Below are 23,940 nucleotides of genomic sequence, written 5' to 3'. Positions count from 1 at the left end.
CCACGTGGGCTGAACACGGCGGCAAACGGACTGTTGTGGAAGGCCTGTGGGGTCATTACCTGTGAGAGGGGTTGAGGAACTATGCTTATGTAGAAAGCCAACTCTATAATTATAATAATATAATAAGAAATAATATTATTATATAATCATATAATATATAATAATAATAATAATATATAAAAATAATAATAATATATAATAATATAGTATAATAATATAATAATAAATAATATTATAATATAATCATATAATAATAATAATATATAATAATATAATGTAATAATATAATAAGAAATCAGACTCTATAATTCCTCCCTTAATGTGTGACACTATGGTTCATCTGTGCAATATTTGTTATTCATATGTGCAATAATAACAATAATAATAATGTTAGTATTTTAATTATGTGTGAAATAACTTTTTAACTTTCTATTTGCATATTTTTTCTGTTTTAAATTATTAAAGTGTTTATTCTTCTACATAAATGGGTGCTACTGTAAGAACTGCAATTTCCCTTTGGGATCAATAAAGTATTTCTGATTCTGATTCTGAACAGTGCCAGACTATTTAGCAAATACCAGACTAACATGAATGACCAGAATACACTAACTTCTATGAAGTCCTGTTTCTGACATATTTTGGCCAGACTTACTACTTAGACTTACTATCTAAAAAGCTGACTTTATTATCTCAAAATGTTGCCTTTTAGTAGATACTCACACACACACTCACATCCACTAGCCACTGGAAGTTGTGAGGCTGTCAGGGCTGCAAAAACACATGTATGACGTGGGGAGAAACACTGCTATCCGCTATTACTGCCTGTGTGCGACGGGGCCTGGCGCTAGAATAAAGGTAGACATGTAGACATTCTAATCTAGTATTGAGTGTCTAGCTTTGTTGTTGCCTGTGTGCTTGATATGGGGCTTTGTGAGACTCTGTTACTGACTCATCTTCAGGTCTGGAACCCAAGACCTGCACAGAGCAGAGAGTTGCTCAAGGTGAATTGCATAGGCCTGAGCAGGACCAAGCACATTTACAGCAGGGAATTGCTACTCTCCCCTTGGGTCCAGTACAGACATAATCACACTCCTGACCGGGGCCCAAGCAAAGATATACATACACATTCAAGCAGTATTAATCTCAAACCAAACCAACACCATATGACAGTTGTACGTGGTCACAGTCCAAGTAAAGGAGGACAGATTGAAGACAAGTGATGAGGCTTAAGGCCTGACATACTGCTTGACTCACCTGGAAAGAAGGTCAGTGATGTATTGCTATATAGAGCCCTTGAGAGGCCTCCAAAACTCTATAACACTAGAGTTATAACTATAATAACTGTGAAAGCACACGTCTGTGTCCCATTTTTGTCCTTAATATATTCAGATCAGAGTATACACATTGCACATCAAAGGTGTACTGCTTGTTGTTGCATGCACACTGATGAAGAAACTTTATTAAGCTAGGACTTAAAAAAAAAAAAAAGGACATTGTACTTAATAATCATAGGCAACATGCAATTCAATTTAAAACCAAAGCTGTGGAATGTTGGGTGGATAACCTTTTTAATGACTGTCTATTTTAGGTTTTAGGTAACAGACAGTACATGCATAAAGATAACAGCAATGACAGACGTGCAAGAAGTCTACAAACAAAAAACAAATGATTTCATGTTTTATATTATTTGATTTATAAATATTTTTCATTCAGTATAATAACACATACATTATTAATTATGTTTTTGTAAAGTTGCATTTAGTTTGTGCTAACTATAATAGCCCAGACCCAAAATTCTTGCTTAATAAAAAGGAAAAAAACCTTGTAAAAATATTGGTCATAATGATTAACCCACATACTTTAATTTTTATTAAAGAAATTCAACAATATTTACATAAAAGCAGTTATCTAGTACCTTCAACCTAAATCCCTTTGGGTAAACTGTACTTTCAAATAATATGAAAATAAATAAACATTTTAATGGATACCACAATACGGCATGTGACACATACAATAATACAATGTCTTACATGTTCACCATTTAGTTAAAACAGAGAAACAGCGAAAAATGTGCACTGAGCTTCTCAGGGAAAAGTCTGAGACTTCTTGTGCTGCTCTATGGGTCCATGCCATCCAGAAAGTCCTCCTGGGTAATGAGCTCTAAGCGTTGAAGCACACTGTCGATGCTAGATGGAGGGTATTCAGCATGGGGGTAAGCAGAGTGTGTTGAGCTGCTAAATGAGCAACAGAGGGTTTGGAGGAATGGTACAAGCTGTGTAATGGAGGAGAGCGAGTGCAGAGTGAGGAGCGGGAACTCCAACGACTTAGATCCACCTACAGTTCCATTTTGCTCCTGAAAGGCACAGGGTAAGTACACAGGTTTAGACACATTTGTAGCAACTGGACTGTGGGTTACATTTATAATTACAGTTATAATTATAGTATCTTTTAGTTGACATAGGACACAGCTTAAGCATCTAAAAGTTTTCAATTGTGCTTAATGTACCAGCCAACATTCACAACGTTTCAATTAACGTTCCAGTACCATAATCACTGAGCCACCGCTGCCTATATTTTAACATGCAATGTGAATTTAAAATGAAATATAAACTGCCTCATAAAGTATGTGTACATTATGTCAAATAAATGGAAAAAAATAAATGGAAAAAAACACTGTAAATAAATATTTTTTCAAACACTGTACTGACCCTGTTACCCACATTTGCACCTTCTGCTATTTTAGCATTTGGTTACAGAAATACTCATATTTGCATATGCATATTTACCCCGAATCGAAGCCGAAGGCCTTCCAGTACTTTAACCAGGTGAGGTTTAAACTCCTCTTCCTCCTCTAACACAGTGGTACCTGGTCCATCATAAGTGTCAACATCCACTTCAGGTACAAATGCCCACCGATACCTATAACACATTTAAAACATATAAACCCACCAATCACAGTAATGTTATTTCCAGAATCATAGCCATATACAAACACCCATTTTATACACAAACACACGGCTGTACAATTATAGGTGTGTAGTCCCTCACATTTGAAAGAGAGGCATTTGTTCAGGGGGGAACGAGACTGCGGTGTCCAAAAACTTGCAGGCTGACAGATACATGTCCAACTCTGCCTGTGGAAAGGACACCAGGCCATTCTTCTCTTGACGTTTATTTCTGACAAAGAGACAAAAAAAACATTTTGATATGCAAGGATTACACTAGAATAAACATGAAAAAGGGCTATTATAATAAAATATCTTAATATTACAACATAATTGTAGCCTACTTACATTTACCATTAACCAATGACTGAGAATGGAACTCGCACGACATTATATTTATACCCACACCTGGGGATCAACCCACCTCCTGGCACACTGACATGCCAAACTCCAGAGAGAAATTAAAAGTAAGAGTACAAGCACAAACACAAAAATGAAATTAACTAGACATTATATCTAATTATATAAAAATACATGCAGGACAGAGTGCCAATCCATCACACAGCATCACAGACACTAACTAATTTACACCAGAGGCACCAGAACAGCTAGTCTGCCTTTCTGCATGTGTTTGGAGGTGTTAAGAAATTAACACAAATTTCTAAGCTAAAACACATTTATATATAAAATTATATTTTAGCTTAGAATGCAATTTAAATTACAGAAACTAAAGAACACACAACTTTACAGAACTTTACTGTTCTTCTTCTCCTTTCCACACCAACCAAAAACGCTCTACAGCGACCCCGATAGGGCATTCAATATAACTCAGTCATTCTACATAAAAGTCTGTTACATACTGTATATTTAATAATAATAATGGTTATGGTGTACGTGTTGTTTGGGTTTTAGTCAGTATCTCAGCTGTGAACTAGTTGGCAAGGCTAGGTAGTGGCAGCCATTTTTGAGTATGTAAACACAGTGCACTATGGTCCGATCTCATAATTCACCTGGAGCTGACAGATGGCGGTGAGTCGCTCTTAACAAGTTTAACTCAATAAAAAACACGTTCAGCTCGTGTAAAACCAGCCAGTTTCTTCTGCTCTCCTTCACTGTTCAGTTTGACAGTAAAGCTGCTTTCTCCTCTCGTGAAACACTCAATATGCCTCAGTGCTCAAAACACAACATTGAAACGTAAATTTTTTTATTTTCTTTAGTATTTGAGCTCCTGTACAGATGCTGTTGCGGTGCAGCCACATTGTTTAATGTTTATTCACTCTTCTTTATAAAGTACACCTCCCCGGAAGACGAGCTAATCCAAGCTAACAACTGGACAAGTTACCTCAGCAAAGATCCACATAATGGCGCAGAAACACCACAAACATTCTGACAGACAAACGCTTGATTTGCTCATGTTTTCGTTTTTTATCAAAACTGTCATAAATAATGAGTACAAATTATTTTTTTAATATATGGAATGACAGTAACTTATTTCATTTAAATATAAATAATACGCATTAAAATAAAGGATTAGTGATTCAATAGTCCATTACTAGTTCCTCATGGGTCTTTGTCAGTCACGTGTGATTAGTGACGTCACCGATGCACCACTGTTGTGTTCACTGATACAGTGAAAGTAGCAGCAAAGACTTGTGCATTAATCATTTTTATTCTTTCGTAGCAGTAAAAGCTGGAGAAGCAGACGCGAAAAGAGAGGAAATCATACTGAGACAAACTCATCAAGGATGCCAGGGATCATTATTTGGATAAATGATCATCTGTAACAGCATTGATAAGCTAAGTTTGTTGAGAGCAGGTGGAACAGTGACCATGTTGCGCTTGTAGCGGTAAATGTTTGTATCGTTCATGCTGCTTATTTTGCACAAAGAGTGTTTAGTTTTTTGTCTGTGCCTACTTACAAGTACAAACAAAGTACATAGATTGAAATTTTACATAACTATTTAATTACTGTCCTGATTTGTTCACACTAGTCGAGACGATGGTTCTTTTGCATGCTTAAAGGTTTTTTTGCTTTATGAAATGGGTTTTGAATGTAAAAATACGCCCGATCTGTGCGTGCAATCAGACCGAGAAATGAAAAAGTGGGAAGTTGCAGGGGAAATGTTCCCAGGAACTGTATTAATCCATTTTATTATTTGATAATGTAAAGGGTATTACTAGAAAAGTGCATGCTAATCAGGCAGAAATCACACCGACATTCACAGCTATTTGTGCTGGCATATAAGCTTATAAATACATACAATATGTTGTTCTTATTATTGTCAGAAAAAGAAACAATGCAATGGGTAAGAGGATCGATACTTCAGTTTTACTTTTTCTCTGCTATATTCATTAAGTTTCTCCCGTTTTGTAAGAAATTAGAGAGCATGTCTGTACACACTCCGCTCCTCTCACATCTTACATGCTGACCTCGCTCCCCCCATTCCTGCTCTGCTGTGTTTTGTTGTTGTACTGTCATGTGACTGAGCAGCACTGAGAGACCAGACGCATGTAGCAGTGAGTGAGAGAGAATAACAGGCTGAGAGAGAGGAGCTGTGTTGGGGTATTTTCAGAAAAGTGCAATGAAAGAGATAGATTATATTTTGTTATTATATAATTGGTTCTGAACAAAAAACCTCAGACTTAGTTCATTATAGTAATAAATGCCCTACTCATAAATCATGACACACTGCTCTCCCCTACATGAAAGTAAATAAACTGCTTTTGTAAGTAAAAAGTATTGGTATTAGTATCAGTGATACTGGCCCTGTATTTACTTGGTATCAGATCGATACCAAATTTTGCAGTATCGCACACAACTAATACATAGTGCATACCAGTTTAGAGGATTTAATTTTTATTTTATTAATTTATCTAACAAACCAATCAAATTTACTTTAAATACCAAACCCATTTCCAGAAAAGTTGGGACATTTTGTAAAATGCAATAAAAACACAAATCTGTGATTTGTTAATTTTCTTGAACCTTAATTTGACAAAGTACAAACAAATGAATTTTAATATTTTGGCTGACCAACTCAAATTGTATTGTCAACATAAATAAATGTAGAATTTGATTAGATTACAGAGGCATGTACAACTTGCACTGTACATAATGCCCGGACTTTTTTGCAAATGGGGTTTGTTTAAGAAATAAAAAAAAAAAGTTATGCCTTACTTTGAAACCTCTTTGTCCACTATCAGCTTCTTCTCAAGCCTGGCAAATATGCGAATCTTTAAAAAGAAAGCAAATTTAACATATGTTAAACAGTGTGATTAACATTGTGTTTTATGCCATTCAATAAACAGGCTGTGTTGTGTTGATATGAAACACAGTTATGAGTTTAATATATTACTGGGTTTTTCTATCATTATGGGTTACTGATCAATCAACCAATGGCCGTCTGTTATTGGTTCTACAGCCTTTGGGCTTTTTGTTGAAAAGCACAGTTTGCTGTCTTTACTTTGCCTGTGAAACACCGAAACAAATGTCTATGTGTCATGAAGCTACATTAATAAAGAATGAGTCCCTTACCAGCTCAGTGACCATAATGGGCCATAGAGAGGTCATGTGCTGTGGGGAAATCCTCAACAACAGAACACGAAACATCAGGAACATCTGAGCTGACACAGCTGGGGTCTGGCCCATCCGCAGGTTCTCAGTCAGACGCTCTAGTAAGTAAAAAAGGAAGAAAACATAAATAATAGATTTATGTAACATCCACCCTGGTCTCGCCTCTAGTGGTGCCATTTCATGTCAATGCTCCATCAGTTTAGTGTGTAATAAATCTGTTTCATTTGCATTTTGGTACACGTTCCTGTTCTTTGTTCTTGTTTCTTAATCCTGTAATTTGTTTTTGTGTTGTGTTCCTGTTCTTTGCTTCTTTTTATTATTATTATTGCTTGTTTTATTATTTTGACCCTTGCTGGCTCTTTGGATTATGAATTATTAATTTAAACCATGTTTACCATGTCTGTCTGTTTCATGGTCCTTACTATGTGTAATGACAGTGCTTTCCGGAAAAGCCCAAAGGAAGCGACTGCCAATGTGCACATACTCTCTTCTGTCTATTTGACATCACAATATATTTACTGTATATAAATCTATATAAATAACAATTCATTTCATATGTGTGCAGTCATTTTACTACACATACCACATTCACACAGTTGTACCTTGTATTAGAGGCAGGTAAAGGTGGTACTGGTCAGTTTCTCCACTAAACATGGCAAAGGCTTGGCGCTTCAGTAACATGGCCTTTTGCTCAGCACTGTTGAAGAGCTTTAGAGAACTGCTCTGCATACCTGCACAAGTGTACACAAACATTTAATAGAAATAAAAAAACAATCACAACTATACTCAAAAAAGACACAGCTGCACCCAACACACATACGGTATAATCATACAGTACTCACTCATTAAGTCCTTAAACATGGTCTTCTCATGAGTGAGCAGATGGTCAACAATGGATCTCCAACTACAACAACAAATATATAAACACATTTATTATGTCTAGTCAAAAATTAAGGAAGCGTTGCATTAGAAAGGGAATCCAGTGTAAAAAGTATTCCAAAACAGGTATCCGAAAGAGGAGCAGCCGAAAGAGGGGAAAAGTACAGCAAAAATCAGACTGACAAAAATATGAGGAATCTGATGGAATCAAAACACCAGACAAAACAACCTTCCATCACAGACAGAAAAACTCTCACGTATTTACTCACTTGCAGTACAAAAGAATATATAAGAGCAGTCAATAAAACTTTTGCATGTTTTGGAAGGTGCGGAGGATGCGGGTGGACACAGTTATCCTTAGTGACAAGATCAAACAAAAGGTCCCTAGGATACATGTTATTATGCAGCATCTCTTCTCCCAGGTTACAGACACAGGCATTCCCATGTTCAGTTTATGCATCACACTAAGAAGCTAAAACATTTGGACCATCTCAGGAAAATGTACATGGCACCAGGATAAAGTTTAAGCATTTGATGGTAATGTAGTTTTTACTTGTTCTCAAAAGCCTGAATGTTTCTTTCTTCCTCTTTTTTCAGTGTCCAGGCTCCACATCTGTATGTGGCTAGTGGCCAGACCAAGGCTTTCATCAATTGTACCTTGTACTTCCTATCAAGTAGAGTTACCATTCAGTTCTGACTAAATGTGTAAAGCACAATAAAGCATTCAGATCTTTATAGGATCTAAAAAAATGTTGGTCCTGAAACATTTGTGAAACTTAAATCTTGTTCTCTAAAATGTAAGACATTGTTTTGTTTTGCTTTGATTAAGAATGAAATTTTAGAAATCTGTGGCCATAGTTTTCATCACAAACAAAGACAGTGTTTAGACGTGTATTTTTGTTCCTGTATTACGTCTGGCCATGTAAAAATACAGTAGCTGTATGCTATTTTAAAAAAAGAGAGAAAAGTAAAAGACCTACTGGCAGACACAGGATGTTTCCATAGTGAAAAACAAAGGGTCCATAAAGAGCTCCAGCACTTCCTTCTTCCAGGCGCGTTTAGTGTAGGCATATCCACTAAGACTGTTCAACAGCTGAGCGCCGGCATCAAAACTGGGCATATTATAGGCACTAAAGTAAAAAAACATAGATAAAAAACAGGTGAAATGGAAACTTTTTTTTAAAAAATGAATACAAATGCACATGACCTTGCCTAAATAGTGAAAAGTAGGAGAAGTTACCTGTGGTTTTTAATGTAGGGAAATACATAATACATGAGGCGGGAGATGAGAGGCACTGCTTTCTCCTTCTCATCACTGCGATACACCATATCCAGTAAAGGTGCCAAAACCTGAAGAAGATTAAAATTGTCATGTGTGTGGTTCTGGTGTGTGTTGGTGATGTAGGTCCACATTCGGGTGTCTTACCTCAGCCAGCAGAGTCAGAGCTTGCACACTGAATACGGATGGAGCAGAGGATGACACCATGGTACTGCCTTGACCAACAGATTCTAAGACACAAGATCCATGAAATTCATTTTATTATGATAGTAAAGTAAGACAATTATGAATAATACCTTATATTTACAAGAACAGATTATAAATTATGAATAAATATTTAAACTGTACACTGCTGCTTACTTTAGTAGACCAAATAAATACATTACATTTTTAATAGACTCATATTTACCAGTTTTAAAAAGAGTCAACACAAACATTCCAGATGTGGGATTAAAACAAGCAAGCTGTTTCAGACACTTAATGTGTAGGACACATTACACAGTACACATAAAATGTGTAGTACACATGAGAAATGCTATGTTCGTTCACTAGAATGTTTAAGTGTATGTCATAAAGCAATGTAATGTGTGTACCATATAGTTCATTGCCGTCATGATCATCTTCACTCTCCTGCAGGCAGATCTGAGGCTGTGCTTTCACCTCCAGGTTACGACTGAGCCAGCTGGTCTGTTCCAGTGATGAACCAGCCACAGAACCTACTGACTCCAAGATACGCTGAGTCACTTCCTGTGCAGGAAAACAAACATTGAAGGGCTGATGAATAGGTCTAATGCGATTATTATTTTTTAAATGACGACTGTCATACAAGTGTGATTAATGATTTTATGCCCTTTTCTGTGGACTTAGCCACTATATGTTGTTTTATTTAATTTTTAATATATAGTATTTTGGGCGCTTGTTTGACGCAATAGTCTATGCTAACCCGCCACCACTGCCCTGTCATGCCATGGATTAGCACCCTGTCTTGTGCCCCGTGTTTCCCAGTGGAACCAAACCTGGCTGCAAAACCAATATTTTGAAATCTTTTTTTCCTCTGGGTAAATGACACACCTGCAGCTCTTTAGAATCCCTCTTGTTTTCCATGTTGGGAAGTCTGTTTACAAAATCATGGAGGATGCTGCAAAAGAAAAAAAATCTAAATTTTACTTTCCCACAGAGTTTATATAATGCACAGTTTGGCTTTCATCCGGCTGCACTGCAAATAATGCAAGTTTGATGTAAATGCAACAAGGACACACTTGTTCTAGAGCTCAGTTTTGTCCAAGATTATTTTGCACATAATATAATGTGATAAATCTCTGAACTTTGTACAGGCTAATATTATAAAAAGACATTATTTATTATCAGGCAATAATTAATGAATGATGAAGGATTATCTGTGCTTACCCCAGAAGCAGAAAGTAGCCGGGTGGGGCAAGGTTAAGCTGCACAGACTCTTTGAGTAAAGAGAGAAGAACTATGATGTTCTCCTGAAGAGCCTGAGGAGGAAGACTACAAACACAAAAAAATAAAACCGCCATTATATATAGATTCATTAAACACCAGCAGTGTGACTTATCAAGCTTCAAAGTCTTTTTTTATTTAAAGCTGCTAATTGTATCTTTTAATGAATGACTAAGGAACAGGCACTAATTTATGTGTAATTTACACACAGGCTGCAGTAACAGGTACAAAAAAGATTCATAAAAACTTTGTAAAATACAATAAAAACAAGAATCTGTGATTTGGTTATTGTAACAAGAACAGATTTCCAAAGTTTTCACTGACTATACAGACAAATTTAAAATTTCATGCCTGCAACACACTGAAAAATGTCTGGACAGGTGCATGTTTATCACTGAACATCACATTTTGTATTAAGCTTACTCTTTTTGAAATCTCACCATGACCATCTAGGAGACTAAACTAAAATAAAACAGTATTAATAGTAGATAGGTGCTAACTGGCTGGATGAATTTTGGTACCTCTGTATGTAGGCATAGCAGAACTGTAGCACAGGTACATCAACTAAGGTTGGCCTTTGCTGGGAAAACAGAAATATGAACATTAATGCATATTTGATATGTTACTTTTTTATTGTGAGTGTGTGTGTGTGTGTGCGTTCTGTACCTGGTCCCCCTTGATTTGATGAGGTTTTTTCACTACCTCCCTGACAAGCTGCAATATGGTATCTGTTCGAAGTGTGTTCAGTGACTTCACCAAGCCCACAATGGTCATCTGTGAATCACTGGCAACTGGTAGGATCTGCATACATGCACAGGCCTATGTGAATTAGTTTCTGCTGATTTTCTATGTTTCTTCATTAGAATTCAAGTTAAATAGAATTAATGGTACATTTTTCATTCATGGTTTCTATGATGACCTGTAATGCTAAACATGTTCTGGAGTCCTGACTGTAAAGAAGATTTTCTCCCTAACCCATTTAGCACTTGTATGAAAGCATTTCAAGTAGGATTACAACTGTTCTGGAGGCCAAGTTTAGCCTTTTTATGCCCTTAATATAAATAGAAAGTTAACAAGGATGCATTCTTTTTTAGACTCTGCTATGCAAGCCCAAACTCAAAAAATTCAGGCTTAAAAAAGCATTTGCTGTGATGACAGCAGGTCTCACCTTATTTTTTAAGTGTTTCTTTCGGCTTCGCCGACTATTCCACACGGTAGCTACAGAGGCCATAATCTGTACCCCATACTGCTGAGCCAATGGTGTCAAGAACCCCAGCACCTTCTGTTTCAGGATCTACACAGCACAAATCACAATTTGAGTGTAAATTCCAAAACAGTATCACAACAGTAGAACTTTACATTTGACAACATTTTATCTATTTACAGCTGTACATTTATAAAACCACTACATGCCTTTGTGCTTTTGAAATAAACAGAGGTGGGTGAGGATCGGCTGCTGTGGGAGGAATCAGTTCCCTTCACTTTGGCCCAAAGCATGGCCATGGTGCTGACCATATGAGGAAACTGCTCCAGAATGGCATTGCAAGCATTGCGTATGTCTGTACCATCACAAGCTGCAGACTACAAGAAGCGGTATAATGTAAATACCAAGTTTTATAAGCCATATCTTCATGTGATATTTGTAAATGAGATGGTTCTTTTTAAATGAGGCTAGCAGACTGATACACATTTTACCTTTTTGTGTTCCAGAAGGCAGTAGTGAGTGATGGTAGTAAGTCCCTCCAGTAGAGTGAGAGGATAGTCAGGTGCAATGTTCTCCTTCTTCAAGTTACTGCTAAACACAATAAACAACAAACTCTGCTAAAACAATCTGCATTTTATACTCATTTTTGTAATGGAAACCCTCTCAAAATATATTAGTTGGGGTCTAGAAAATATACCAACATCAAATAAAACCTTGCCGCTGCTCCCCCTGAGCATTGCTCACTGTGAGGATTCACTGCACTAACAGCTCTGTTTTTAAAGCCTGCCACTTCTGTTTGACCTGATCTTTTCAAAGCACCACCAAAGAGATATTTACAGTTTTACAGAACCCTTAACTAAAAGAATGTCCAATCTGTTTTTGTCCAGCCTAAAGCATGCCTGGAACTGACAGGGCCTTAATGCTCCTTCACAGATTATCCCTTAGATTGGCAAAACAATAAAGTTTGATTAACTCACTTCCTTTTTCACTGTGTCATCATGTTGTCGGGACCCAGAGCTTTAAATAAAAGTGCATACTTTAAACGTATAAGCTGGCCAATCATTTTTATTACCTGTGGGTTGCCTTGAATCCATCATGCTCATGCTGCTTAACCAGCTCTTCCAAATTCCTGCAGATCTGAGTGATGACAGGGGCCACAATGATGGCCAATGAGCGGCCAAGAAAAGGTAAAATCTCACACAGCAGTGTCACCCAGGCTGGGTGCATGGTATAGCCATACTGTGGGCACAGAGCCCTGGCTGCCGCTGTCACAAACATGCCCTGTGACGTAATAGGTTGACTGGCAACATAGCAAACGGCCTTGATGGACTGCTGGAACATTATGGTGGTCTGCCACTCCCGTGCTAGGGCTGAAGAAGGCGCATCCTCCCGGGACTGCTGGAGTTGATTGTCCCCTTGGGACTGTGTTTTGGATTGTGGTGAAGAAACAATATGCTCCAGCACAATGAGAACCTTGAGCAGCTTCAGGAGGGCAATCTGGAGGGGATGTTCAGCCCAGCTTCCATCTCGTCCAAAATGGACCAAACTCTCTTCTGAGATTTCTTCATCACAGTCCCCCCGTTCTTCTTTGGTCGATAGCTGGTAGTTAGGTGTCTCAGCACGCTGGCAGACATACATGGAAGCCGAGAGCATAAGAAGAACGTACTGCTGTAACTTACTGCCCAAAAGAAGGTTTAGTATAACTTTATGGTTTCCATTGGTGCCTGAATCCCCTGTTTGAGCCTGCTGAGCTACTGTCACAAGCTGAGCCACCAGCGCTGTCAGGACCTCCACACTCTTAACTTGTACCTCCCTGTTCTCCTGAAGCTGGCGGGCATTCACTTTAACATAGGTTGGAAAGTGAGACCGCAGAAAGCGCAAACAAAGACATATCAGGATCTCCAGGAGAAAGGCAGGATGGGGTACAGGTGAGGAAAGTGGAGAGGAAGGAGGTTGCTCTGGTGTGCCAGCTTTAGGAGGGGTGGAGTTCTGAAGGGGACCATAGAAGCTACCACCTTCTTGAGCTTGCCTGTGCCTCTGCAGTAGGTTTTGGATAAGATTAAGGTGGGCAGTGGAGCTGCAGTCCAGAGCTGTGTTACCTAGTGCTTCCACTAATGGACCCGCACTGCTCCTTAACAGTGTCTCCACCACCGAAAATGCATACAGAATCCGGCCACAGTCGTATGGTTGCCGGTAAAGCAGAACATGCTTGAACAGGGAATCTATCGCCTCTTGTTTCTCACGTTGATGCTTTAAGAGACGGGACTTGGCCAGGGCTTCAAGCTGCCCGTCGTCTTCATCACTTGACAGTGAATCAGAGGCCTGTGTACGCTCAGAGTCCACTCTTATCAAACCATTGACCACACCCCCCTGCTCATCAACAGAGCGCTGCAGGTAAGGCGTGGATCCAGAGCTTGAGTTTTCTTCAGAGTTTTGGGCACCGCTTGTGTCAGCTGACTCGGTGTGCTCGCTCTCTTCTTCTTCTTGGCCCTCATCATCCTCTCCTTCAGTTTCCTCACTTTCGCTGCGGGACATAGTTGGGGAATCCTGCATAGTTGGATTATTCTGCAGGTCATGCCACATGGCCTCCCGGTCTATCACAACGATGTTAGCCAGCAGGCTGTCTTCTGGTTGGCTCATTCCTGCCATGCAGTCTCCACTGCTCTTTGTATCAGTCCGCTCTCTAAAACTCAATACACTCCAATTACCTGTCGAGAAAAAAATAGCCATAATGAGGAGAACCACATTTTCTTGAATGAGTGCTGGTGAACTTAATCATACTAGGATTTCACCGCTAAACAATCCCTCCAAAATCTGCAACATACATTTGTGATACAAGTTTCAGGCAGTTACGTTAACACTACAAGATTTTGTGCTTGATTCTATTTGTTGCTATAGTTTGAATTTAAGGCTGTTCATATGACTATTTCACATGCTCTGTTTTCAACACCAATGTTACAAACTGTGGTGCTAAACTCCAGTGGTTAGCGCTGTTGCCTCACAGCAAGAAGGGCCTTGTTTTAATTCACCAGCCATGCAGCCAGTGTCCTTTCTGTATGGAGTCTACATGTTCTCCCTGTGTCTGCGTGGGGATACTATAAACACCTGAGTGTTTGAGTGTGTGTGTGTATGCTCTGACATATAAACTGTGACCTGGGGTGTTTCCTGCCTTCTGCCCAATGAGTCAGACCCACCACAATTCTGACCAGAATAACCAGTGGTAAAACAAACAATTAATGAATGAATGAACTCCGCCTGCTGAGAGAAATGTATCAGACACATTTATTTCCAGCAGAGCAATCAAAATGTTGTTAATACTGACAAACCTTGATATTCAAGCTCTGTGGTTTAAGTCACTACTTTTTTCCCCAAGGTTTGTTAAATTAAAACATATTTTTTATAAAATGTTTGGCCAAATGACCTTTACTGGATTACGTGATGTACATAAATGTGTTAAGTTTAATGCAAATCTCCAATCAACATGCATAGTTGCATGAACTAATAATTGTGCTGTTATATGGGCAAAAGCAATTTAAAGCTAACCAAAGCTAAAGCTACAGCATAAGAATAAAAAAGTTTATCCTATTTTCCAAATGCAAGCTGTCAAATTTATTCTACTACAGATGGCCTGTTCAGTATTATGCATTATCACATTTCTGTTTCAACTACTTAAATGTATTCAGTCAAATTTTTCTCATACAGCCTCTCAATATAGTGTCAATATAATGTTAATAATCACATTTAAACGTTATAATATTTTTCAATTACATGCAAAAAATCTGTTCTACAACAACACACCAGCAGAGAGGTTGTGCTTGACGTGCTGAATGGCTGTTTTCTGAGTCCTCGTGTCCAACAGTAAAAGCAGAACAGGTTCCAGGATGCGAACAACATCACCGAGCGAGAGCGCTCGCAGCAGCCAGCTCTGTCCAACTGTACTAATGCTGCCATCCTGACTGTTTAAACAGTCCAACACCACAAACAAAGACCTGACAGAGGGGAAGAGGGAATGCAAGTGGAGAGGAAGTGGTAAACATCAATGACCAACAGACAAATAAATAAATGTTTAATTAATGCTGTCAGTAAAAGGTGATTTTATTTTCAGCAGCTAACCATTTTCATTCAGACATATCTGTGTTTATTCTGATTCTGTAAGCACTGAAAAAACAAATAGCTTAGCTTTAGTAGTTAGACGACTAAAAAAGCGACGACTAATGCTTTTAAACATGTATAATTTGAAATAAAATATAGTTTCAAAACATTACAGCTTTACTTTATAGTATCTAATAAAGTATGTCACATAATTCATTCATGATGACTAAAACGCAACCATAACTTGGATTTTACACAAAAAACCCTCTTCAGACAATCAATAATTCTGTACTGTCATATGTGCGACTTATTTTTATCCTTTTTCTCTTAATTTCATCAACTGCTTTATCCTGGTTTGGGCCCCGGTAGGCCTGTTTCTGCCAGGAAACACTGTACGCAAGGTACAAATACCCCGGAAAGAATGCCAATGTATCACAGGACTTCTCTTCCCCTACAGACTAAAGCTAATCATGTAAATACTTGACTGGCCAATAGCACCATGATGATTTGAACACAGCAGTGGTTAGCATTTATTTTTATTCAGTCATTTATAATCTTATCATTTGATTCAGTCATTTATACTCTTCATAACCTAAAACTTTAACCTCATGAGGGTTTTGGTAAGTCTGGAGTGTACTTGAAAACATTGGGCGCAAGAAATAACAAACTCACTAACGCAATGATTTGTTTGATTCGCTGAGTCGCTTTAAGCTTGTCGGTTATGGACTGCTGACAGATCATATCATTTGGATCTTCAGATGTAATAATTTATACACAGCTTCTCTGAAGAAACATGTCTGACCTGTCAAAGGAGCGGTTTAATGAAGTGATGCGGTTCGTCTGGACTTCTCGCATCAGGTGCCACAAAACAGAAAATCTATGCAGAGCCTCCAAACGTACAACCTGTAAAAAAATGCACACAGGGTTTTACACAGAGTAAAGCATAGAGAAACTGCAGCCTTCATATATAAAGTAGATGAAAGTGTATGTGAGCAGCTCATAGGTACTGGACCTTGTCTCTGCTGAGCAAAGCCATGCAGATGATGTCCTCACAGATGGCGGTGGATGGTGCCAGGCAATGCAGCCGATAGAAGAGCTCCACACCGGAGATATGTTGCTCTCTTCGCTCAGTGTCTATCTGAGTCCACAGCACCTGAGCTGCCCTCTGAAGCCAGAAAGAAAGAGACAAAAACAACCTTAAAATGTACACAAATGTACACTATATGACCAAAAGCACAACTGACCATGACTTGGCTGGATATCTTATACCAAAATCATGGGTATTATTATGAGTTGCCCCCTTGTGGCCACAGCAACCCCAATTTTAATGGAAATCATTTTCACAAGATGTTGTAGTGTATCTATAAGGATTTGTGCTCATTCTGTGAACAGATCATTTGTAAGATCAGGTGACTTCAATTTAAATTTCATGTCACATGATCCTGTGGAGGTTTTATAGAATGTGATTCTGGTTACATGTCAGTCAGGATCACCTGATAAAAATCTGTGCGTAGCTCCATTGTTTTAAGCAGTGCTGGGTAGATGGGGGGCAGTGTGACCATTTGCAGCTGTCCACTCAGAGGATTGGTCTCTGATCTCTTGTAGCGCTGGTTCTTGTCCTGGATGACCAGTGCTAAAGACTGAGAGTGGTTTATCAGCTCCAGAAGAGAGGAAACTGCTACATGTTGAACCTACATATAAAAGAATTAAGACATTGTTAAATACAATAGAGCAATTACTGCTTTTTAACCACTAATGAAAGTATTCAGAACAATTACACAATAGTGTAGATTCTTCTGGGTTTTTTTTTTTTTTTTTTTTTTTTATTATTATTTTTTCCCCTTTTTCTCCCCCTTTAGCGCATCCAATTGTTCAATTTGCATCGTGCTTCCTCTCTGTCTATGCCGAACCCTGCCCTGACAGAGGAGATCGAAGCTAACCAACATCCCCTCCGAAACACTGGCAGCAGCCGGATGCATCTTTGCCAACCACACATCGATGAGTTTGGCGCCACCTAGCGTTACATGCGGAGAGACACACCCTAAGGGCACTCTTCCTCATCACTTGTGTAGGTGCCTCTTAATCAGCCGGCAGAGGTCGTAATCGCATTCTGACAGAGAGAGACCCACCCCCTCCGGTCTCCAATCCCACCCCCCCACCTGAACAACAGGCCAATCGTTGTTCATATAGCCGCCCAGCCTTCGACCGGCTGAAGGCAGAGCTGGATTCGAAACGAAACTTTCGAAATCCAGCTCTGGTTGCAGCGCGTGTTTTTACCGCTGCGCCACCTGAGCGGCGATTCTTCTGGTTTATGGATGTTCACTCAGCACCACCTGCAAGGAAGCTTCTTTAAGATCCTCACGACATACGTTGCTGTGATGAACCCACTCTACCAACTGCAATTACTAGTTTTTTCTTATTATTATTATAATTATTACAATAAGTATGTGGTGCCCAGGTTGCACAGTGGTCTGTTACACTAGCCCAACACTGCTAATATCTGAGTTCAAATATCAGCCATGCCATTGGCCAGCCAGCATCTAAACAGACATGACTGGCTATGTCTATGGGGAGTTCCTGCCTATTCTTGCCTTTCACCCAGGGTTTCCTGGTAAACCAGACCTGCTGCAACCCTGACCAGGATTAAGCATTTTTTACACAATCGGAAATTGGAAATGCCTAGATTGGGAGATACTTGTGTTACAACAAATTCTACAATCTATTACAATTTATTTTCCTGTATGTACCTGGTAGTCTTTAGAAATGCAACAAAGAGTCATTAAGGACCTCAGCCACTCAGGAAGGGTTCCCTCCTCATTGCCTGAATAAAAAACAAAACATTTTATTCCCAATTCAAATCCATGCTGTATTTGTAAAAGTGTGGTGGTGTTTAGAAATGTACCCTTGGTGTTAATAAATATGCTGTCGTATAGTTCTTGGTTTTCCTCCTCAGTGTAGTAGACAGGGAACGTGGTGCTCTCCAGCAGCAGGTGACAAGCAGCAGTAAAAGCGTTTCGACGGTGCTCACTGATTTCTGCTTTCCCTCGGGCCTGGAATCCCTCTGTCCATTGTAGCAGCGCTGGTCCAACACTTTTTCCCTCATCACTGTCACTGCCTTTTTGACGCTGCGCTCGCTGCTTGGCAGGGCTGAAGAGCAAGGCCAATCTGTCTTTGATCAGCACCAGGTCCTGGCTGCCTTTGTATCCGGATGAGAGGTGTGACCGACCCCGTCGAGAGCCGCGCTGCTCATGCTGAGCCACCTCTTCCTGTTCCTTCTGCTTTACTGGATCAACAACCAACAACAGGTGCCTGAGGGACAGTAAAGGGTTCATTTTGGTGAGAGGTGTATAGTTTTGCTGGTGGATTGAAATGCAAGGAGAATCTGAGATAAAGCTACAGCTAGTTTAGACAAGCATTTTGTTGTTGTTGTTATTCAGGGATTGTGGATCTGATCACAATATTAAGGTGGTTATGGAAAACCAACATCTACTGTCAAATACTGTTAAATACAGTTTCCATTGTTTAAATGTGTGGGTCCACTTGACTGCAGAACTACCCTGTACAAACTGCAGTAACCTCGCCACATTTTTCACATTGTACTTTACTAGTCTGGTGACACCTGCAGGTAAAGCTGCAGTACTGCAGGTTAGATATAACGTTTAATTTGGTCTTTAGGTACTTTGCCCCGTTATGACAAGGTTGCAGACATAGAATGATAGAAATTAATGACAAATTAAGGAAAAATAAACAAATGAGTTGAAAACCATAATGCTTTCAGTGTACTGCATAATATAAATAAGCAATAAGATACCACAATTCTCTGGGGCATGGGCAAAACTATTCAGCATGTCTAGATGAACTTAAATTCAACGAGGTACAAGTGAAAGATCAAAATGACATTTAAAAGAGTTGCTTAAGAGTTTGTAAAAACATTCCAGTGGTCTGAAAAGTGCCCTGACTTCAATCACAGAACAACGTTAAAACTTCTAATGGTCAGATGTCCACATTCTTTTTAGTGTAATTAAAAAATAGTGTTCCACTAACTAGTACAGTTTTAGAGACTTTGTACCTAGTAATGACACCTTCCAGTATAGCTTGTATGCATTTGGACATATTTTCCACACTCCCTCCTTTCCTCCACACATCCTCAGCCTTGACACAAACACTTAAAGCAGGACTGGATGACTGGTGACCAGGAGGAAGCTGTTGCTCAGAAGTTGAGGCACTGAGCCCCAATCCACTATCCTCAGAAAGCATGGATGGAAATGCTGATGGCTCAGAACCCGCCTCATGGTCAGCTTGGCCGTTCGTGGTTACTTCATCTTCTTGTAATTCTTGTAATTTATCACCATTGCTATTGGTGGATTGGTCCCCAGTCTCAACGTCCTTACTGTCTGTTATCACAGCCTGCTAATGCAAAGAAAGTATGCAAATGGTAAGCGAACATTAAAAGTGTTCAAGTGTCAGGTACTATACATTGTTATATCAGCCAGCCATATCTCAATCTCTTTATACAGAATCCAAAAATAACGGGTACCTGTTTTTTCTCCACATTGTAATTCTGTGACTCTGCATCCATATCCATATAGCTCACGGGCATCTGGATCTTACTGAGCACTTTAAAACAAGCCCTTAAAGCATGTGTAAGTTCAGCCAGGTTGAGAGGAGCCATGTGAGCATGCAAGGACTGCAACATGCTACCCAGCATCTGGGGCAGGTACAGCGTTTGAATCTCAGTGTAAATTTCCTTTTTGGACACAAAAAAGAGATTTAGTATAGCAGTGAAACAAGCAAAACATACATCTCTACTCGAGAATTCTAATGTGTACAGTGTGTTCACTGTGTCCTTCAATCGATTTTTACCAGAGGAATAACATCCAGAAGAAAGATGATGAGGGTAGAAAGCTCTGTCACTGATGGAGAATGACTCCAGGTTTTAGATGAAGCTGTAGCTGCTGGATTACTTAACATGCTGAAATACAGAAGCCGTAGAGATTTCCATCATCAATCATGTTTCAGTGTAGCTGTTTGTTATAGAGTGTGTGTGTGTGTGTATGTGTGTGTGTGTGTGTGTGTACCTAAGACAAGTATGAAAGCACTGGGTCATGTAGTCCCACAGGTATTCACTGCTCATGGCTCCCACCAGCATATTGACTGTCTTGATGATCTCAGAAAATTTTTTGTTATCTTTAATTTTACTGCAACACAGACAGAAAGACACCAATTTATGGATTAAAGTTGAAGTCAGCAATTCACATACACCTGTATGGGACATGTTTGTTACGGTAGTCTGATATTTAAAAATGACTAGACAATAAAAGTTGCTGCTGCAAAAGCAAAAGCAACATGAAGAACCAACTTTTGTTTGTTCAGCACCCAACGAGGTGTACCTGCTTTGCACTGGTGGTAGTATGACGGTTTGGTGCTGCTGATCTGGGGTTGCAAAAAGTAATGTAAATAATAAAGAAACAAAACTATCCCAGAATTCTTGATTCAGAGGAACAATGACCCAAAATATGCCTCAAAATCAATGAGAATACAAGGATTGTTCTGAAAAGTCTGTGTTAACATATTCGGTTGTATTTTCCCCATTCCCCATCCAACCAAAACTGCCAGGAACTTGCTGGTGGCCATCAAAAGAAGCTAGCTGAAGTAAAAAGAGCTAAATGACACATAACAAAAGATAAGCTGTTTGTATATTTGTCATATTTTTAGAAAACCTACCATAATCTTGGAAAAATACATTTCTGGACAAATAATTACAAGTAAATCATTAAAATCCTGATTTAAAAACCACAATCCTACTGCTATCTAGAAGAGATTTTTTTGAGAGAAGATAAAACCTTCAGAAGTGAAATACCCCTCATTTAAATTTTTAGTAATAATATTAAGTTCCAACAATTAAAGAAGGTATTAATGTGGAAGTTCAAATTCATTGAGTTTTATTTAAAAATGACTGTAATTACTACACTACCCATATTTTCAACTGGAAAAACAACCAGTCGCAGAAGTGAGCTGTAGAGTGACTCCTCCCACTTTTCATATGAAATACAGACACCCGCGCTCTTATCGTACTGACCTTGTAAGCTGGTTTCCAGACAGACTGGAGTTAAGTGACTCCTCTCCCAGCAGCTCTTTACAATAACTATAAAATGCCCTGATGACCTCCAGCAAGACATCAGATATGATCAGTGGCCCTGAGATGGAGAAAGAAAGAAAAAGAGATACAAAATTTATGTAATAAATTTGCTCACAATCTGTAAAAAAAACAAAACGCATGAACTCAGACTGGAACTTCTCAACCAAATCCAAAATGTTTCAGTTTAGGTGAAGTCTGTTTACACTAGAAATAAAGCAAGCAAACTGTGTTTAAGGGTTTAATGTTCCTTTTACTAAAAGTTGATAATGAGTTCAAATCATTTTGCATGTTCAAAGTCTAAGCATCTGTATACACGTGTGTGTATGAGTGTGTGTGTGTGTGTGTGTGTGTGTGTGTGTGTGTGTGTGTGTGTGTGTGTAAGAGAGAGAGAGAGAGATGGGGGGTCTTTACCAATCTCTGATTTGTCCAGTAAACTGATCATGAGGCGGAATGGTCTTAAATAGTTCATGATGTTCTCCGGGTCCTTCTGTATATCCTTCTGCTGCAGAATATTCATCAGGGCCTGTACAGAAAAAATTAAAAGCTCAGCACACTGAAAAACAATCCTTTATTACATATGTGAGTGTCCTGAATAATTTTAGGATGGTTTAGATAGGTCAGACAAAGCAAATAAAATGATGATTTCTTTACTTTCTGCATCAGTCGTACCTGTACCAGAAGGTCTCTGGAGTGTGTGTTGAAGTAATATTCTGAATGCTCTTCTATTGTAGTGTGCAGGCTTGTGTCTGGAGGTACCATGCCCTTAATGTCAAGACCTAACAAATCACACATACACGCACAAAACATGCATCCAGAGGCATTCATAAAACTACTATAACAGTTGACTGAATAGGCACAAATTCCTACAGACATACTTTGAAGTCTTATGAGAGGCTTTCTCAAAAGAGTGGCTGTTGTTAAAGCTAAAAAGAACACATAGAGGTCACTCTATTTTAATACTATTTGTGTTTTAAATGGGGTGTCCAACAAGCTCATGGTCAGGTGTCCAAATACTTTAGGCCATATAGTGTATGTGTAAGGTTTTTTTAGTTTTTGGGTTTTTTGTCTAGTTACCCAGACTGTACATCTGCCAAGCTGTACAAACGTATTCAACCGTTTAATATTTGATTCCACCTTGTCTGTCTGGATATTCATATTAATGGTTGATAAATACATTCCACAAACCCCATCTGCACCTTTGGTGACCCCCATATATGTGCTGAGTTTAAGAAGCACTGTCATACAGTTTTATTATTAAGCATGTGTGGTACCTAGAAGCCAAGCGTAGAGACGGCGGTTGAGTGACATATCTCTCCTGAGCAGAGTGAGAGAAGCAGCAGCCACGACTCTGATCATCTCTTCATGTTTCAGAGGGACAGAACACTTCCCAGGATCCTGGACAAAAGAAAGAAAAGTCAGGACTTATGACATTTAGAGAAGTGACCTGACATATGTAGTGTGGCTGTTTTATATCATCTCCACTTCTTTATGATGCCCTAAACTGAACTCAAGGTTTACTTAGTACCTTTAAAATGGTCTTGTATTCTTCTGCATATATGTGCATTTTTATGATCAAATTTCTGACTTGTTTTCAAATGCCGCTATACACTTTATAGTAAATATTTCTGTAGACAGTCTCCACCTTACTGACAGACCTTACATTACGGTTATTTAACCTTGTAAAGTCATTAAGAACAACTGACCCATATACTCAGGTGTCGACCGTAAACAAATGTTGTATGTTGTATATTACTGAAACTTTTCTTACAGTTAAAAGTCTCTTTTTATGCTACATAATGTTAATAAACCATACATGATTTACAAAACCATATATTAAATCTGAAACAATAAATTTACAACTGATTTAGAGGGCTGAATAATTTTAAGAAAGTGTATAAGCATTTAATCATTTTAATTTTTATTATTATTATTCCTTCTCCCACTACTACTAATAATCATCATCATTAATAAGAATACACTAAGGAAACAAAGAGAGAATACAGAAAAGAAAGGATAGACTGACCAGACATGTCACAAAAGGGAAAAAGTAGAGAAGAATCTCCAGCATGTTCCTCTGAACCAGTACATTAGTGTCCTGCAGAGAAAGACACATCGCCTTCACCTAAACAGGACAGAAAGAGCACAGTCACATTATTTAGTTTCTATTCTGCAAACTCTCAGTCAACAAGGTTTACACACAATCAGATATAAATTAAGACCAATTTTTTTTTAATTGACAGGTCTGGTTCCACTGGGTGACAGTGGGTGCAAGGCTGAGCACCAGTCCATCACAGGGCTTCGGCCATTACCCTCCCCCTCAGAAACAGACAATCATGTCTCTGTAGACAAACTGCCAGCCAATAG

The 23,940-nt window shown here is 38.8% G+C and overlaps 1 protein-coding gene across 5 annotated transcripts in view; it reads right to left on the bottom strand.

Annotated features, from left to right (window-relative positions):
* Positions 1 to 1,551: 1,551 nt before the first annotated feature.
* The window catches only part of dop1b (DOP1 leucine zipper like protein B), a 31,095-nt gene continuing 8,706 nt past the window's right edge, over positions 1,552 to 23,940 (bottom strand). Inside the window, exons 6-39 of one of the 5 annotated variants that reach the window (XM_063005919.1) lie at positions 23,600 to 23,698; positions 22,848 to 22,971; positions 22,246 to 22,352; positions 21,988 to 22,099; positions 21,517 to 21,634; positions 20,516 to 20,635; positions 20,301 to 20,409; positions 19,975 to 20,184; positions 19,507 to 19,844; positions 18,340 to 18,746; positions 18,185 to 18,258; positions 16,931 to 17,128; positions 16,450 to 16,602; positions 16,240 to 16,340; positions 15,144 to 15,334; positions 12,418 to 14,053; positions 11,837 to 11,936; positions 11,555 to 11,722; positions 11,310 to 11,435; positions 10,808 to 10,942; positions 10,663 to 10,721; positions 10,085 to 10,189; positions 9,749 to 9,815; positions 9,271 to 9,424; positions 8,825 to 8,907; positions 8,639 to 8,748; positions 8,379 to 8,528; positions 7,362 to 7,423; positions 7,122 to 7,250; positions 6,481 to 6,617; positions 6,124 to 6,179; positions 3,049 to 3,177; positions 2,787 to 2,919; positions 1,552 to 2,353 (exon numbers count right to left, since the gene is read on the bottom strand). In XM_063005919.1, coding sequence (XP_062861989.1) covers positions 2,117 to 2,353; positions 2,787 to 2,919; positions 3,049 to 3,177; positions 6,124 to 6,179; positions 6,481 to 6,617; positions 7,122 to 7,250; positions 7,362 to 7,423; positions 8,379 to 8,528; positions 8,639 to 8,748; positions 8,825 to 8,907; positions 9,271 to 9,424; positions 9,749 to 9,815; positions 10,085 to 10,189; positions 10,663 to 10,721; positions 10,808 to 10,942; positions 11,310 to 11,435; positions 11,555 to 11,722; positions 11,837 to 11,936; positions 12,418 to 14,053; positions 15,144 to 15,334; positions 16,240 to 16,340; positions 16,450 to 16,602; positions 16,931 to 17,128; positions 18,185 to 18,258; positions 18,340 to 18,746; positions 19,507 to 19,844; positions 19,975 to 20,184; positions 20,301 to 20,409; positions 20,516 to 20,635; positions 21,517 to 21,634; positions 21,988 to 22,099; positions 22,246 to 22,352; positions 22,848 to 22,971; positions 23,600 to 23,698 — 6,237 coding nt within the window. In that variant the 3' untranslated portion in view covers positions 1,552 to 2,116. Of the gene's footprint in view, positions 2,354 to 2,786; positions 2,920 to 3,048; positions 3,178 to 6,123; positions 6,180 to 6,480; positions 6,618 to 7,121; positions 7,251 to 7,361; positions 7,424 to 7,951; positions 8,066 to 8,378; positions 8,529 to 8,638; positions 8,749 to 8,824; positions 8,908 to 9,270; positions 9,425 to 9,748; positions 9,816 to 10,084; positions 10,190 to 10,662; positions 10,722 to 10,807; positions 10,943 to 11,309; positions 11,436 to 11,554; positions 11,723 to 11,836; positions 11,937 to 12,417; positions 14,054 to 15,143; positions 15,335 to 16,239; positions 16,341 to 16,449; positions 16,603 to 16,930; positions 17,129 to 18,184; positions 18,259 to 18,339; positions 18,747 to 19,506; positions 19,848 to 19,974; positions 20,185 to 20,300; positions 20,410 to 20,515; positions 20,636 to 21,516; positions 21,635 to 21,987; positions 22,100 to 22,245; positions 22,353 to 22,847; positions 23,029 to 23,599; positions 23,699 to 23,940 lie in introns of those variants that run through there. The other 4 variants (XM_063005915.1, XM_063005917.1, XM_063005916.1 and 1 more) reach the window with 4 other exon arrangements.

This window comes from Trichomycterus rosablanca, chromosome 12 (genome assembly GCF_030014385.1).
Source record: "Trichomycterus rosablanca isolate fTriRos1 chromosome 12, fTriRos1.hap1, whole genome shotgun sequence".
Taxonomy (NCBI): domain Eukaryota; kingdom Metazoa; phylum Chordata; class Actinopteri; order Siluriformes; family Trichomycteridae; genus Trichomycterus; species Trichomycterus rosablanca.
The sequence above is the reverse complement of the archived record's forward strand: the minus strand, read 5'-3'. Positions and strand labels throughout refer to the sequence as shown.